This window comes from Pan paniscus, chromosome 12, assembly GCF_029289425.2.
Source record: "Pan paniscus chromosome 12, NHGRI_mPanPan1-v2.0_pri, whole genome shotgun sequence".
In the NCBI taxonomy this organism is placed as follows: domain Eukaryota; kingdom Metazoa; phylum Chordata; class Mammalia; order Primates; family Hominidae; genus Pan; species Pan paniscus.
In genome coordinates, this window is record NC_073261.2 from 41,724,257 (window position 1) to 41,738,956 (window position 14,700).

Consider the following 14,700-nt stretch of genomic DNA (forward strand, 5'->3'; position numbering starts at 1 on the left):
CTATTCAGAAAAATAAGATGAATGTATAATTAAAATTAGTATCATGCAAGAAGGAAGGAAAAATGTGACTATTTCTATAGGAAACAGTTAGTATGAGATGTTTCAATGGGAAAAAAGAAGCTAAATCTTTACCTCACATTATATACACAAATACATTTGTGATACAGTTAAAACCTTACATAAAGTGATGAAAGTACTAGAAGAAAGTACAAGAGCTAAATTTTGCAACATTGTGGTAAGGCGGTCTTTCTAAGAACGGCAGGAAATCTACAACTGTAAAAAAGGTTGACAGTGAAAAAAGAAAAACAGACAAAAATCAAACTTCTGTGAGATAAAAGGCTTTATATACAAACTTAAAGCATGAATGAGAGACTTAGAAAAACATTTCCAATGTTTATATCAGATAAAGGTTATGACTTTCTATAAATCAATAAGAGTACAATAGGAACATGCTCCAAGAATAATAATTATAAATAAATAATGAACACAGTAAATGATGCCCAATGACTCTAATAGTTAAAGAAATGAATATTAAAATAGGCTACTACATTTGGCCTCTCTTTAAAACACTTATGGGGAAATAGGCGCCTTCGTAAAACCACTTATGTTAATGTAAAAGGGTAAGTCATCTTTGGAAGACAATTTGATTTAATCTATTTAAATAAAAAATGTGCAAACCCTATGACCTAGGCAACTTATTTCCAGGAATCTCCCCTGTAGAAATATCATACGTGTGCAAAGATATATGTATAGGAATATTCATTATTAGAATAGAAAACAATTAGGAAAAAATCTAAATGTCCATATATAAGACCTTTCATGTTAAAGTAGTTCTATAGGTTTATTATGTCTCAAAGTACCATCTTATATAATAGCAATCTAGCAGCAGTAAAAAAAGACTCATGCATATATACTAACATGAAAAAGATGCTCAAGATATATAACGAATTGAAAAAGCAACAGCTGTAAAAATAGAAATGTATTAAAGGTAATACATGAAAGTGTCAACCAACTTATTTCTCCAGAAAGATGGAACAGATTTACTTTGCCCTATTCCTTCCATTAAGTACAACTAAAATCCCTGTACATTAAATAAAATAAATAAAAGAAGACTCTGAAAGGTAGAGAGAAGTCAGACTGGCTAGGTACCTTAAGATGCAAGCAATAACACAGTGACTAGTCCCTTGTGTCTTTTTGTCTTTTACATCCTGGCAATCCAGAAACGCCAATGGGCACAGATTTAAAAAAAAAAGCCCCAGGAAAAGCTTACTGTCTTTATCCAAAGGACCAGGAAAGGGGCAGCCCAGCAAGACAGAAAACTTTTAGGCAATAACCGCTCTACTCTAACCAAACACCACAGAAAAATCCTGAGGTATTTATTCCTACCCTCACCAGCAGACACTGAGTGCGGAGCCCAGACTTCCACTCTAGCTAGGGTGTAACAAGTCTCCTGAAATTCCTCTTCTCATTCCCCCACGGTGTCAGAGAAGGCCAAATAGGGATGTACTTTCATCCTCACTGGGAAGTAATGATGCCCCCTTTGGTATTAGTGTAGACCATATGGGAAGCCTGGACTTCCAGCCCTACCCAAGAATAATGAAGCACGCCTTCTGCTCTCTGACAGGTGGAATCAGAGGAGGCTCAGTGGAGAGTCAGGACTTTTACCACTGTCCAGGGGTAATAAAGCTGTCTTCCCTTGTGGCATCAGTGGAGGTCGCATGGGGAACAGTAATGAGGCGCTTCTACTCTTCTATCCAGGACAATATCACTGGAGGACTGCCAGGGAGCTGGAACTCCCACTCCTACACAGCAGAAATGACTGCTCCCACCAGATATCAATAAAGCTTGAATTCTATCCCCACCTGGCAGTAACAAAGTTGCATTTCTAATTTCTCTTGCTGGTGTGGCATCAGGAAAAGCCAGCTAAAATAAGTTTAAATAAGATCTAGAGTCTCATAACATAATACCTCAGATAAGTAGGTTTCAACGAAAATCATTCATCACATCAAAAGCCAGAAAGATCTCAAACTGAACTAAGACAGACAATCAATAGATGCTAACACTGAGATGAGAGAAACGTTAAAACTGTCTGACAAATTTATTTTATTTCTTAAGGGATAGGGTCTCACTATGCTGCCCAGGCTGGCCTTGAACTCCTGGGTTCAAACAGTCTTCCCGCCTCAGCCTTCTGACTAGCCAAGACTATAGGTACATGTGACTACACACAGGTGAGATCATTATCTTAAAACAGACATCATAAAAATGTTTTAAGGACCCATTATGAACACAATAGAAACAAAAGAATATAAGGACATCTCAGCCAAAAAAAAAAAATACAGAGAGCCTATTAGAAATTTTAGAACTGAAAAAATACAATAACAAAAAAATCAATAGATGGGTTCAAGAGCAAAATGGAAGGGATAGAGGAAAGATTTGGTAAACTGCAAGATAGAATAATAGAAGTTACCCAATCTGAACAAGACGGAGAATATTATCTGAAAAAAGAAATGAGAAGCCCTTGGGGACCTGTGGAAATATAACAAACGATCTAATATTTGTGTCACTGGAGTCTCAAATGATGGGGAAGGATGAAAGAGCTGAAGAAGTATTCAGAGAAATGAAGACTGAAAATGTCACACATTTGCCAAAAAGCATGAACCTACAGATTTAAGAAGTTGATCAAATCTCAAACAGGATAAACCCAAAGAAATCCATATGAAGATACAACATAGTCCAACTTCTAAAAATGGAAGACAAAGAAAACAATTTTAGCAGCAGCCAGAAGAAAAAAAAATGACACCTTATGAATAGGGAAAAAAACACATAAAATGACAACAGAATTCTCATCAGAGACCATGCAGGCTGACAGGAAGTGGAAAACATCTTTTTAAAAAAATGTTTTATTTTCAGTTCTGGGGTACATGTGCAGGATGTGCAGGTTTGTTACATAGGTAAGTGTGTGCCATGGTGGTTTGCTGCACCTATCAACCCACCATTTTTCAGCTCCCACTTATAAGTGGGAACATGTGGTGTTTGGTTTTCTGTTCCTGCGTTAGTTTGCTGAGGATAATGGTGTCCAGCTTCATCCATGTCCCTGAAAAGGAACATGATCTCATTCCTTTTTATAGTTTGCTGAGGATAATGGTGTCCAGCTTCATCCATGTCCCTGAAAAGGAACATGATCTCATTCCTTTTTATGGCTGCACAGAATTTCATGGTGTACCTGGGAAGTATATGGTACAACAGCTTTCAAGTCCTGAAAGAACTGTCACTCCAGAATCCTATATCCAGGGGAAATATCCCTCTGGAATGAAGGGAAATCAAGACATTCTCAGATAAAGGAAAAGGAAATGAATTTGTAGCCAGCAGATCTACCATGAAGAATGGCTAAAGGGAAGTTCTCTAAGCAAAAAGAAAATGATGAAAGAAGCAAACTTGGAGCATCAGAAAGGAAGAAAGAACATGACAAAATGAAAATATGAGCTTCTATTATGAACATCGTATTACCATTCATTGTGAAACTTAATTGTATATTTATATATAAGCATCCTTCAGAGACGCTGTGGGTTCAGTTTCAGACCACTACAATAAAGTGAATATAGCAATAAAGCAACTCATATGAATTTTTTGGTTTCTCAGTGCATATAAAATTAATCTTCATGCTATATTGTAGTCATTTAAGCATGCAATAGCATTATGTCTAAAAAATGTACATACCTTTATTTAAAAACGCTTTATTGCTAAAAAAGGCTAATGACCATCTGAGCCATCGGCTTTTGCTGGCAGAGGGTCTTACCTCAATGTTGATAGCTGCTGACTGAGCAGGGTGGTAGTTGCTGAAGGCTGGAGTGACTGTGGCAATTTCTTAAAATAAGACAATAATGTTTGCCATGTTCATCGACTCTTTTGTGAAAGATATCTATGTAGCATGTGATGCTGTTTGATAGCATTTTACTCACAGCAGAACTTCTTTCAAAATTGAAGTCAGTTCTCTCAAACTCTTCCATTGCTTTATCAACTATATTTATGCAACAGTCAGAGTCTTTTGTTGTCATTTTAACAACGTTCACAGCATCTTCACCAGGAATAGATCCCATCTCAGGAAACTACTTTCTTTGCTAATCCATAAGAAGCAACTCCTCATCTATTCACGTTTGATCATGAGATCGCAGCAATTCAGTCACATCTTCAGGCTCCACTTCTAATTCTAGTTCTTTTGCTATTTCCACCACATCTGTAGTTACTTCCTCCACTGAGGTCTAAAACCCCTCAAAATCATCCATGAGGGTTGGAATCAACTGTTTCTAAACTCTTATTAATGTTGACATTCTGTCTTACCATGAATCATGACTGTTCTTAATGACATCTAGAATGATGAATCCTTTTCAGAAGGTTTTTAAATTAACTTTGCCTGGATCCATTAGAGAAATCACTATCTATGGCAGATAGAGCATCACAAAATATGTTTCTTAAATAATAAGACTTGAAAGTTGAAAGTACTCCTTGATCCATGGGCTACAGAATGGATGTTGTGTTAGCAGACATGAAAACAACATTCATCTTGTACATCTCCCTCAGAGGTCTTGAGTGACCAGGTTCATTGCCAATGAGCAGTAATATTTTAAAAGGAGTCTTTTTTTCTGAGCAGTAGCTCTCAATGGTGATTTAGCCCTTTTCTCATTTAGAACAAAAAAGGGCAGCTTGCTGCCAGTGCTCATTTAATTTTACATAAACATGCTCTTTGAGGCTGAAGCAAATCTGACTGCTTTTCAGTGTGAAAATAAAATATAAAAACTGTTCTTGGAGTTATTTCTAAACAGAACTAACATTAGAATCATCCAAATCATCAGAGTCATCTATTTTGGAAAAATCAGATTCATCAAATGAATCTTGGGCCAACAACTATTAAAAAAACAATGTTAACATCATGCATAGGAATGTTATGCTTTCTAGGATTTGACATTTTCAGTGATCAAGAACTACTATGTTTGGTAAGCGGAAATACCACTACTAAAAACAGAATGCTATAGAATGATGCCTTTTGTTTCCAAAGTCAGTATACTACAGCAATGTGAAAATAATAATAAAAGATAATTCATGGCAAAGTTATCTCGGGTTAAATTCTGCAGCCACAAGTGCTGCCAGCGAGTACTCTTGGGGCAAACGGGAAAAGGGTTAAAATATTCAGTAAACCATTCTCTAAACAGACATACTGTCATCCATGCCTTGTTGTTTCATTTTTAGAGCACAGGCAGAGTAGATTTAGTGTAATTCTTAAGGGCCCTAGGGTTTTTGGAGTAGTAAATGAGCACTGGCTTTAACTTAAAACCACCAGTTGCTTTAGCCCCTAACTAGAGTCAGCCTGGCCTTTAAAGCTTTGAAGCCAGGTATTGGTTTCTCCTTTTTCACTATGAAAGTCCTATATGGCATCATCTTCTAACAGAAGGCTGTTTGATCTACATTAAAAATCTGTTGCTTAGTGTAGCCACCTTCATCAGTGTTCTTAGCTAGATCTGGATAACTTACTGCAGCCTCTACATCAGCATTTGCTACTTTACCTTGTACCTTATGTTATGGAAATAGCTTCTTTGCTTCAACTTCATGAAGAAACCTTCATGAAGCTAGCTAGGGAAAGAAGTTTGAAGCTAGCTACTTCACCAGGAGTAGATCCCATCACAAGAAACTACTTTTGGCTGGGTATGGTGGCTCACACCTGTAATTCCAGCACTTTGGGAGGCTGAGGTGGGCTGATCACTTGCGGCCAGGAGTTCAAGATCAGCCTGGCCAACATGGTGAAACTCTGTCTCTACCAAAAATACAAAATTAGCCATGGGTGGTGGCATGCGCCTGTAGTCCCAGCTACTCAGGAGGCTGAGGCAGGAGAATTGCTTGAACCTGGGAGGCAGAGATGGCAGTGAGCCAAGATTGTGTCACTGCACTCCAGCCTGGGTGGCAGAGTGAGACTATCTCAAAGCAAACAAACAAAAAAATGACTTTCTTTGCTAATCTATAAGAAGCAACTCCTCATCCATGCAGGTTTTATTATGGGATTGCAGCAATTCAGTCACATGTCTGCTAGCTTTGAACTTTTCTTCTGCAGCTTCCTCACCACTCTCTCCTCCTTTATAGAATTGAAGAGAGTCAGAGCCTTGATCTGGATTAGGCTTTGGCTTAATGGAATGTTGTGGCTGGTTTAATCTTTTATCCAGAGCACTAAAACTATCTCCATATCAGCAATAAGGTTACTTTCTCTTTCTTAACATTCATGTATTCACTGGAGTAGCACTTTTAATTTCTTTCAATATTTTTTCCTTTGCATTCACAATTAGGCTATTTGGCACAAGAGGCCTAGCTTTCAGCCTATCTTGGCTTTAGACATGCCTTCCTCACTAAGCTTAATCGTTTCCAGCTTCTGATTTAAGGTGAGAGGTGTGTGACTCTTCCTTTCACTTGAACACTAGAGACCACTGTAGGGTCATTAGTTGGCCTAATTTCAATATTATTGTGTCTCAGAGAAGAGGGAGGCCCAAGGAGAAGGAGAGAGATGGGAGAATGGCTGTCTGTGGAGCAGTCAGAGCACACACATTTATCAATTAAGTTTGCTGTTATGTATGGGTGCAGTTTGTGGTGCTCCCAGAACAACTGCAATAGTAACATCAAAGATCAATGATCACAGATCACCATAACAGATACAATAATAAAAAAGTTTGAAATATTGTGAGAATTACTAAAATTGCCACATATACACATGGTGAACACAAGCTACTGGAAAAATTGTGCTGATAAACTTGCTTGATGAAGGGTTGCTACAAACCTTCAATTTGTAAAATACATGATATCTGCGAAGTGCAGTAAAATGAAGTGAAATAAAATGAGGTATGCCTGTAGATACCTCTGCCCTCAACTTTGGAGACACAGACAGTCACATACACAGGATTACAACAAACTAGTATGGGAGCCAGTGCCAGGGTAGGAAAATGTGAGCTGTAATGGATAAATTGCTTGAGGCTAGATGTGGAGATGTCTGAGAGTTAAAAACTCCAGGGGCATCCAGTCATGGGGTGGACGGGCACATCTTTTGTGAGTTTTACCTCTAGGAGCTCAACCAAGTCTTGGAGTAAATATCTGAGAGAAATCCCATCATGTGAATATTTTTGCAATCCATGCATTTGGCAAAGGTCTAATATCCAGCATCTATAAGGAACTTAAACAAATTTACAAGAAAAAACAAACAGCCCCATTAAAAAGTGGGCAAAGTGCATGAACAGGCACTTCTCTAAAGAAGACACCACATGCGGCCAACAAACATATGAAAAAAAGCTCAACATTACTGATCAATAGAGAAATGCAAATCAAAACCACAATGTGATACCATCTCATGTCAGTTAGAATGGCTATTATTATTATTATTATTTTTTTTGAGACAGAGTTTCACTTTTGTTGTCCAGGCTGGAGTGCAATGGCACAATCTCGGCTTACTGCAACCTCCACCTCCCGGTTTCAAGTGATTCTCCTGCCTCAGCCTCCCAAGTAGCCGGGATTACAGGCATGTGCCACCATGCCCAGCTAATTTTGTATTTTTAGTACAGACAGGGTTTCACCATATTGGTCAGGCTGGTCTCAAACTCCTGACCTCAGATGATCCACCTGCCTCATCCTCCCAAAGTGTTGGGATTACAGGCATGAGCCACCACCCCCGGCCTAGAATGGCTATTACTAAAAAGTTGAAAAACAACAGATGTTGATGAGGTTGTGGAGGAAAAAGAATGCTTTTACACTGTTGGTGGGAGTGTAAATTAGTTCAACCACTGTGGAAAGCAGTTTAGTGATTCCCCAAAGAGCTAAAAACAGAACTACCATTTGACCCAGCAATCCCATTACTGGGTATATACTTAAAGAAATACAAGTCATTCTGTTTTAAAGACATATGCATGTGTATGTTCATTGCAGTATTATTCAAAATAGCAAAGACATGTAACCAACCTAAAAGCCCATCAATGGTAGACTGGATAAAGAAAATGTGGTACATATGCACCTTGGAATAATACACAGCCATAAAAAGGAATGAGATTATATCCTTTGCAGGAACGTGGATGGAGCTGGAGGCCATTATCCTTAGCAAACTAATGCAGGAACAGAACATCAAATACTGTATGCTCTTACTTATAAGTAGGAGCTAAATGATGAGAGCACATGGACACATGGTGGGGAACAACACACACCGGAGCTGTTGGAGGGTGGGGAGTGGGAGGAAGGAGAGGGTCAGGAAAAATAGCTAATGGATGCTGGGCTGAATGCCTGGGTGATGGGATGATCTGTGCAGCAAACCACCATGGCACATGTTTATCTACGTAACAAACCTGTACACCCTGCACATGTACCCTGGACCTCAAAATAAAAGTTGGAAATGAAAAAAAAATCACATTTGAAAAAGAAAAGAAATCTCTTCATGCTTCTGGCAGGGGAGGGGAAAAGAAACCATTCTGAAATAGGCTGGAGCACTCTGCTCTTCCTAATAAGGAGAAGCCAGGAGAGTTAATCAGAGCCTAACCTGCTAGAGTTTTGTCAGAGCTTAACAGATCCGGGGGAAGGGAAACATCAACTCCAGCTGGCTCTAGCCTTTCACTGGGAGAAGGGAATTACCCAACTCTAGGCCACTGTAGCCACCCTGTACCACCTAACGGGGAGAAGAAACTGAGAAACACTTATGAAGCTTACCGTTCAAAGGCATAGGCTCATTAAAAGACTGAGTCCTAATCCTAGGACAATAGAATACTTTCCCTCCTGCTGCACCTTACCACTACATTACTTACAGCCAATTTACTTTTGGCCCAGTTCCTTTTAACCAGTACATCATGTCCAGCTATTAAGAAAATATTATGAGGCATACTAAAAGGCAAAAAAACAAAAACAAACAAACAAAATAAAACAAAAAAAACACACAATTTGAAGAGACAGAGCAAGCAGTAGAACCAGACATGGGAGGGATGCTGAAATTATCAGACAGGGATTTAAAACAATGATGATTAATATGTGAAAGGCTTTAATGGATAAAATGGACAGCATGCAGAAACAGCTGGGCAATATAAGCAGAGATATGGAAAGCCAAAGAAAGAAGCAAAAAGAAATGAATTATAAAAACCAGCACACTACAACAGAGATGAAGAATGCCTTTGATAGGCTTATTAGTAGATTGGACACAGCTGAGGAAAGTATCTCTGAGCTTGAGGATACCTCAATAGAAACCTCTGAAACTGAAAAGTAAAGAGAATAAAGACTGGAAAAGCAACATAATACCCAAGAACCATGGTACAACTACAGAAGGAGTACCACATGTGCAGTGGGAATACCAGAGGGTAAGAGAGGGAGAAAAAAACAGAAGAAATATTTGAAAGAATAATGGCAGAATTTCCCCAAATTAATGTCACACACCAAACCTTAGATCCAGGAAACTCAGAAAACACTAAGCAGGATAAATACCTAAAAATTATACCGAAGCAGGTCATTTTAAAACCATAGAAAATTAAAGATAAAGAAAAAATATAGAAATAAGCCAGAAGGAAAAAAAAACCCCACTTTACCTATAGATGAGCAAAGATAAGAATTACATTTGACTTTTCCTCAGAAACTATGCAAGCAAGAAGAGAGTGGAGTGAAACATATGAGGAAAACCCCACCAACCTAGAATTCTGTACCCTGTGAAATTATCCTTCAAAAGTGAAGGAGAAATAAAGACTTTCTCAGACAAATAAATATTGAGAAAATTTGTTGCCAGCAGCCTTGCCTTGCAAGAAAGTTAAAAGTAGTTCTTTAGAGAGACGAAAAATAACATAGGTCAGAAACTCTGATCTACCTAAAGGAAGAGCATGGAAGACAGAATAATTGAAGGTAAAATGAAAATTTTTATTTTTCTTGGTCTTAATTGATCTAACAGACAACAGTTTGTTCAAAATAGTTATAGCAACAATGTATTTGATTATATATGCCTATGTATATATTATATATGTGCTTATGTGTGCTCATATATAAGTAAAATGAATGACAGCAATGACACAAGGAATGGAGGGAGGAATTAGGATAGAAGGGAGAAATACGATTGTTATTATAAGGTACTCACACTTCCCATGAAATGGTATAGTGTTAATTGAAAGTGGGCTTAGATTAGTTGTAAATGTATATTGCAAAATCAAGGGCAACCACTGAAAAAAGTCAAAAAAGGAAAAAAAAAGAAAAAGAAATGGTATAAATGTGGTATTAAGAAGTTTGGAGGGGGATAGCAGAATAAATAAATAAAAGAGTTAGAAAATGATTGTCTTTGGGAAGTGGGAGTTGGTGAAAGGCTGGGGACTGTTGCTTTCCATGAGACTAATTTATGAAACTATTTTCTTTTTAAAACTATATACATGTATAACGTGGAGAAATGTAAAACTAAACAACAAACAACAAAATGGATAAAAGCAATTGTATTTATGTTAAACCCCAAGTCTGACTTTTTTTGAGTCAGAAACTTCTCTTAGGTCAGGAACTTATGGCCAAATGCTAATTTGTACAGCACATAGTCTGGTGATAAATATTTTGATAAAAAAACACAAATGATTGTAATTATGCCCAAACTTTGGTATCTTCATTTTAAATGAGTATTTCTTAAACTGCAAAATAAGTTTCTCCAGAAAAGATAGGAAAGTTTTCAGCTTGTTAGAGAAAGAAATAATTGAAGAAAAGACTACCATTTGCCTCTACGTGATAGCCATGCTTTACTTGGTAACGTCTAGAAACTTACCTGAACAGAAGAGCATCATCTGTTAGAAATTTTGGCAAATTGGAGTCTCGTAAAGCTCTTATCAACACCACATCTTCATTTAGGTCTGGGTTTTGTCTTTTTAAAGATCTAAATTTAAAGGAATATTTCAGATAATATCACAAGAACGTAAGGTTGAACATGATTTTCTAAACCTGTGGGGAGGGCAGAGCCCTTCCCCTGAGGATTCCTGTTAGAAGGAGAAGATCATTTTCCCTCGTGTGTTCAGCGTTCATCTCCATCAGAGCATACTGACAAGTCCTGCAATGGCTATGCAGCCTTAGAGAGAATGACAAGGACATCTTCTCATCACCCTCCCCAATCCCGATGTTATTCAACCTGAATTTATAGTTCCCTGAATACACCATGATGATTCCTATCGCTGTGATTTTCTTTTCTCCCTGCCCAGAATATCTTGCCTTGTTCTTTGCCTGCTCTTATTTCCCCCGCAAAACCCAGCCCAGTGACTCCCTTTTCTAGAAAGCTCCTGTCCTCTATCCTCCTTCTCAGCGAACCTCTGGTGGGTGCAGCCCTGTTGCTGCCCTCCCTGCATTGCAGCTACATGACTGCACATTGGTCTGTCTCTACGACCCACTGGACTGTAGTTGTGCTCCTTCGGTGCAAGTGTATCTCAAGTTCTTAGTATTCCTAGTCCTTAAATGGCCATCCTGTAAAGAGGGGACATACTATATCTGAGAGGTTAAAAGATAGAACAGAGGGTAGGAAAGTGCAGGGAGATTCGTGCAGAGCCCAGTGATGCAGGAGCCAGGCAGAGGGTTCCTGGATGTGCAGAACCTGAGCCAATGAGTCATGGCCTGAGAGGAAGGACTAGAGATAAAATAGGTCTCCTCAGAGGCTCTGGACAAGTTGGGGATTCCAGATGCAGTAGTTTCAAGAAGTTATAAAGAGAAAAGGTGGGGTCTGAGAAGAGGAAAGACTCTTTCTTTACTAGATACTAGAAAGAAGCTTAGGCTTGGGCCACGTTATAAAGACAGAGGTGAAATCTAAGACATAAGCTGAACTGAATTGGAATTACGAAGTTTCTTTAAACTCCTGAGGCTTTCTCAGGCAACAAGTATGACTGGCTTTGTTGCATATGCATAACACACTGTGTGTCTTTTAAGTCTAGTCATACCATCTTATGGTGGTAAAGGTTTTTGTACACAAAAGACCAATGTTTGAATTTGAGTTCAGGGGAAGTGAATGTTATCCTAAGCCTAGCTGGGGATCATTTTCCGTCGAGGACAACCATGTTAGGACTCACAGTGAAGAACTGTCATAGGATAAGGAGAGAGAGCCTGTGTCAATCTCTCATGGAGTGTCAAGGTAAGAATGATGACAACAGCAGCAGCCAACATTTATTAATCACTTACTCTCTGAGAGCCTTTCCTGAGTTACCCATTTAATGCATTTGATCACATGGTTTGGGATTTCACTCTTGACTACTTTGGTTTCTTACCCAGCCATGACCAGGACAGACTTCACAGCTCTCATGCCAAAGTCGTAGTGGTCCTGCTGAGACAGCTGCTCACTGCAAAGCTTATACATCTGAGTCATTTTTCTTGCTAATATTTTACTGGATTCAAATCCTTCAGAATATAGAATTACCTAGAATAGAAAAAATAATGCAATGCTTATTATATTGTGTTGATAACAATGTATTAGCATGATACCAACATAGTCAAAATTGACTCTAAACATTATACTTTCCAAGTTGTTATGTCTTTTAATCAAGAAACATAAAGATTGAAGGGAAAAAGGCTTTCTGTGCCACAGGAAACGGGAAGGCAGAATATTGTATGGGGATACCTAGGCACTGATTCTGTTTTCCATGTGTAGATGAAGATGTAGCTTTGGGGACATTTGGTTCAAGGAACAGAAAAGCCCAGCTTTTGAAAATGTTCCCATCATGAAAGTTGGATGGTGTCATTAGGCCCAAGTACAAAACCAAGAACTGAGCTTCTCTGATCTGACAGGAACACCACCCTAGTGGAGAGTGATTACCACCAGCTTCCTTACTTTCCCGAGGAGTCAAGGGAAGCCATGCAAAGATTGTCAGCCTCTCCTCTGCCTTTCTTCTGACAAGTTTCTGCATCCTTGGTTAAATTAATCAGATGATGCTTAGTGTCTCTGACAGTGGAGCTGGAAGCAGACCCTTTTTTCTATTTATAATCTGCCTGAAACACTGCAGTTGGCCTCAGATGCAGAATTTAGAATGACGCAGAGTTCTTACTGGTGTCTGTTTTGTTTACTGCCCTATCCCTGCTGATTAGCACAGTGCTCTGCACACAGTAGGTGATTAAAAATATTTACTAACAGGCTGGGTGCAGTGGCTCACACCTGTAATCCCAGCACTTTGGGAGATCGAGATGGGTGAGTCACTTGAGGTCAGGAATTTGAGATCAGCCTGACCAACATGGTGAAACCCCATCTCTACTAAAAATACAAAAAATTAGTCAGGCATGGTGGCAGGAGCCTGTAATCTCAGCTACTTGGGAGGCTGAGGTAGGAGACTTGTTTAAACCTGGGAGATGGAGGTTGCAGTGAGCCGAGATCGTGCCATTGCACTCCAGCCTGGGTGACAGAGCCAGACTCTTTCTCAAAAAAAAAAAAAAAAAATTACTGACAACAGAATCTAATTCATTTAAACTCTAAAAATAATAGGGATAGCACTCAGAAGACTAGACTTTCAAATTCGTCCAATCCATTACTGAGTACTATAACAACAGGACAAAGCATGAGATGTGGAAAACATGTTGGACTGGACTCTAAACCTGGTTTTCTTCCTACCAGGTTGGGACAATGAGCAAGTCATTTATTGTCCCTGTTTGTAGAGAGGGTCAAGAGTAAAGATACTACCTGTCCTAACTGCCCCCCACCCCACCATGCCCACAGTGGGTATGGGGGACCCCTGAGCTGCTGTAAGCATTATACTAATTGACATAGTTTGGATGTTTATCCCAGCCCAAATCTCACATTGGATTATAATTCCCAGTGCTGAAGGTGGGGGCTGATGGGAGGTGTCTGGGTCATGGGGGTGGATCCTTGATCCCTCATGGCTTGGTGCTGCTTTGCAATAGTAACTGAGTTCTGAGATCTGGTCATTTAAAAGTGTGGGGCACCCCCTCACCCACTCTTTCTCTCTTGTTTCTGTTTTCACCATGCACAGTGCCTGCTCCCACTTCACCTTCCACCATGAGTAAAATCTCCTTAAGGCCACCCTAGAAACCAAGTAGATGCTAGCACCACACTTCCTGTACAGCCTGCAGAACCATGAGCCAATTAAACCTCTTTTCTTCATAAATTACCCAGTCTCAGGTATTTCTTTATGGCAATGCAAGAAAGACCTAATACCCTAATATAGGTTGTAATTTTTCTAATGATAGGATTTGGCACAGTCTACTCTATTCTTAAGCAATTACTTTTATTTCACATAGAAGAATATTTAAAATTAGCTGTTATCACAGGAATTTATTAGCCAAAGGAGTGATCTGTGCTTTCTGAGAAATTCCATCCTAAAGGGGTAGTGTCCCTTGTTATGAAATGCAGCATGGAGCACACAAGGGGTCTTCTGGAGTCCTAAAAATGCCTTATATTTTGGTCTTGGTGGTCACACAGATGAATGCATGTGTAAGAATTCACTGAGCTGCACCCTGTGAGCTGTGCTCTTTATTGTGTATAAATTATACCTCAATAAAAAGTGCCATGAAAAATACGTATAAAATTTAGCTGGATATAGTGTCATGTACCTGCAGTCCCAACTACTCAGAGGCTGAGGTGGGAGGATTGCTTGACCTCCATTTAGTTCCAGCCTGGGTAGCATAGTGAGACCCTGTTTCTCTTTTGTAAAAAAGTACAAAATGTGAATATATCAATTCTTTTTAAAAAACTATTTTATTTTT

General features: G+C 39.0%; 1 protein-coding gene across 1 annotated transcript in view; it reads right to left on the reverse strand.

The window, feature by feature from the left end:
- DNAH6 (dynein axonemal heavy chain 6) overlaps positions 1 to 14,700 on the reverse strand; it is a 303,480-nt gene that overhangs the window by 166,300 nt on the left and 122,480 nt on the right. The window contains exons 32-33 of the mRNA XM_057301281.1: positions 12,258 to 12,406; positions 10,781 to 10,888 (exon numbers count right to left, since the gene is read on the reverse strand). Of these exons, the coding sequence (XP_057157264.1) occupies positions 10,781 to 10,888; positions 12,258 to 12,406 (257 nt within the window). The remainder of the gene's footprint in view (positions 1 to 10,780; positions 10,889 to 12,257; positions 12,407 to 14,700) is intronic.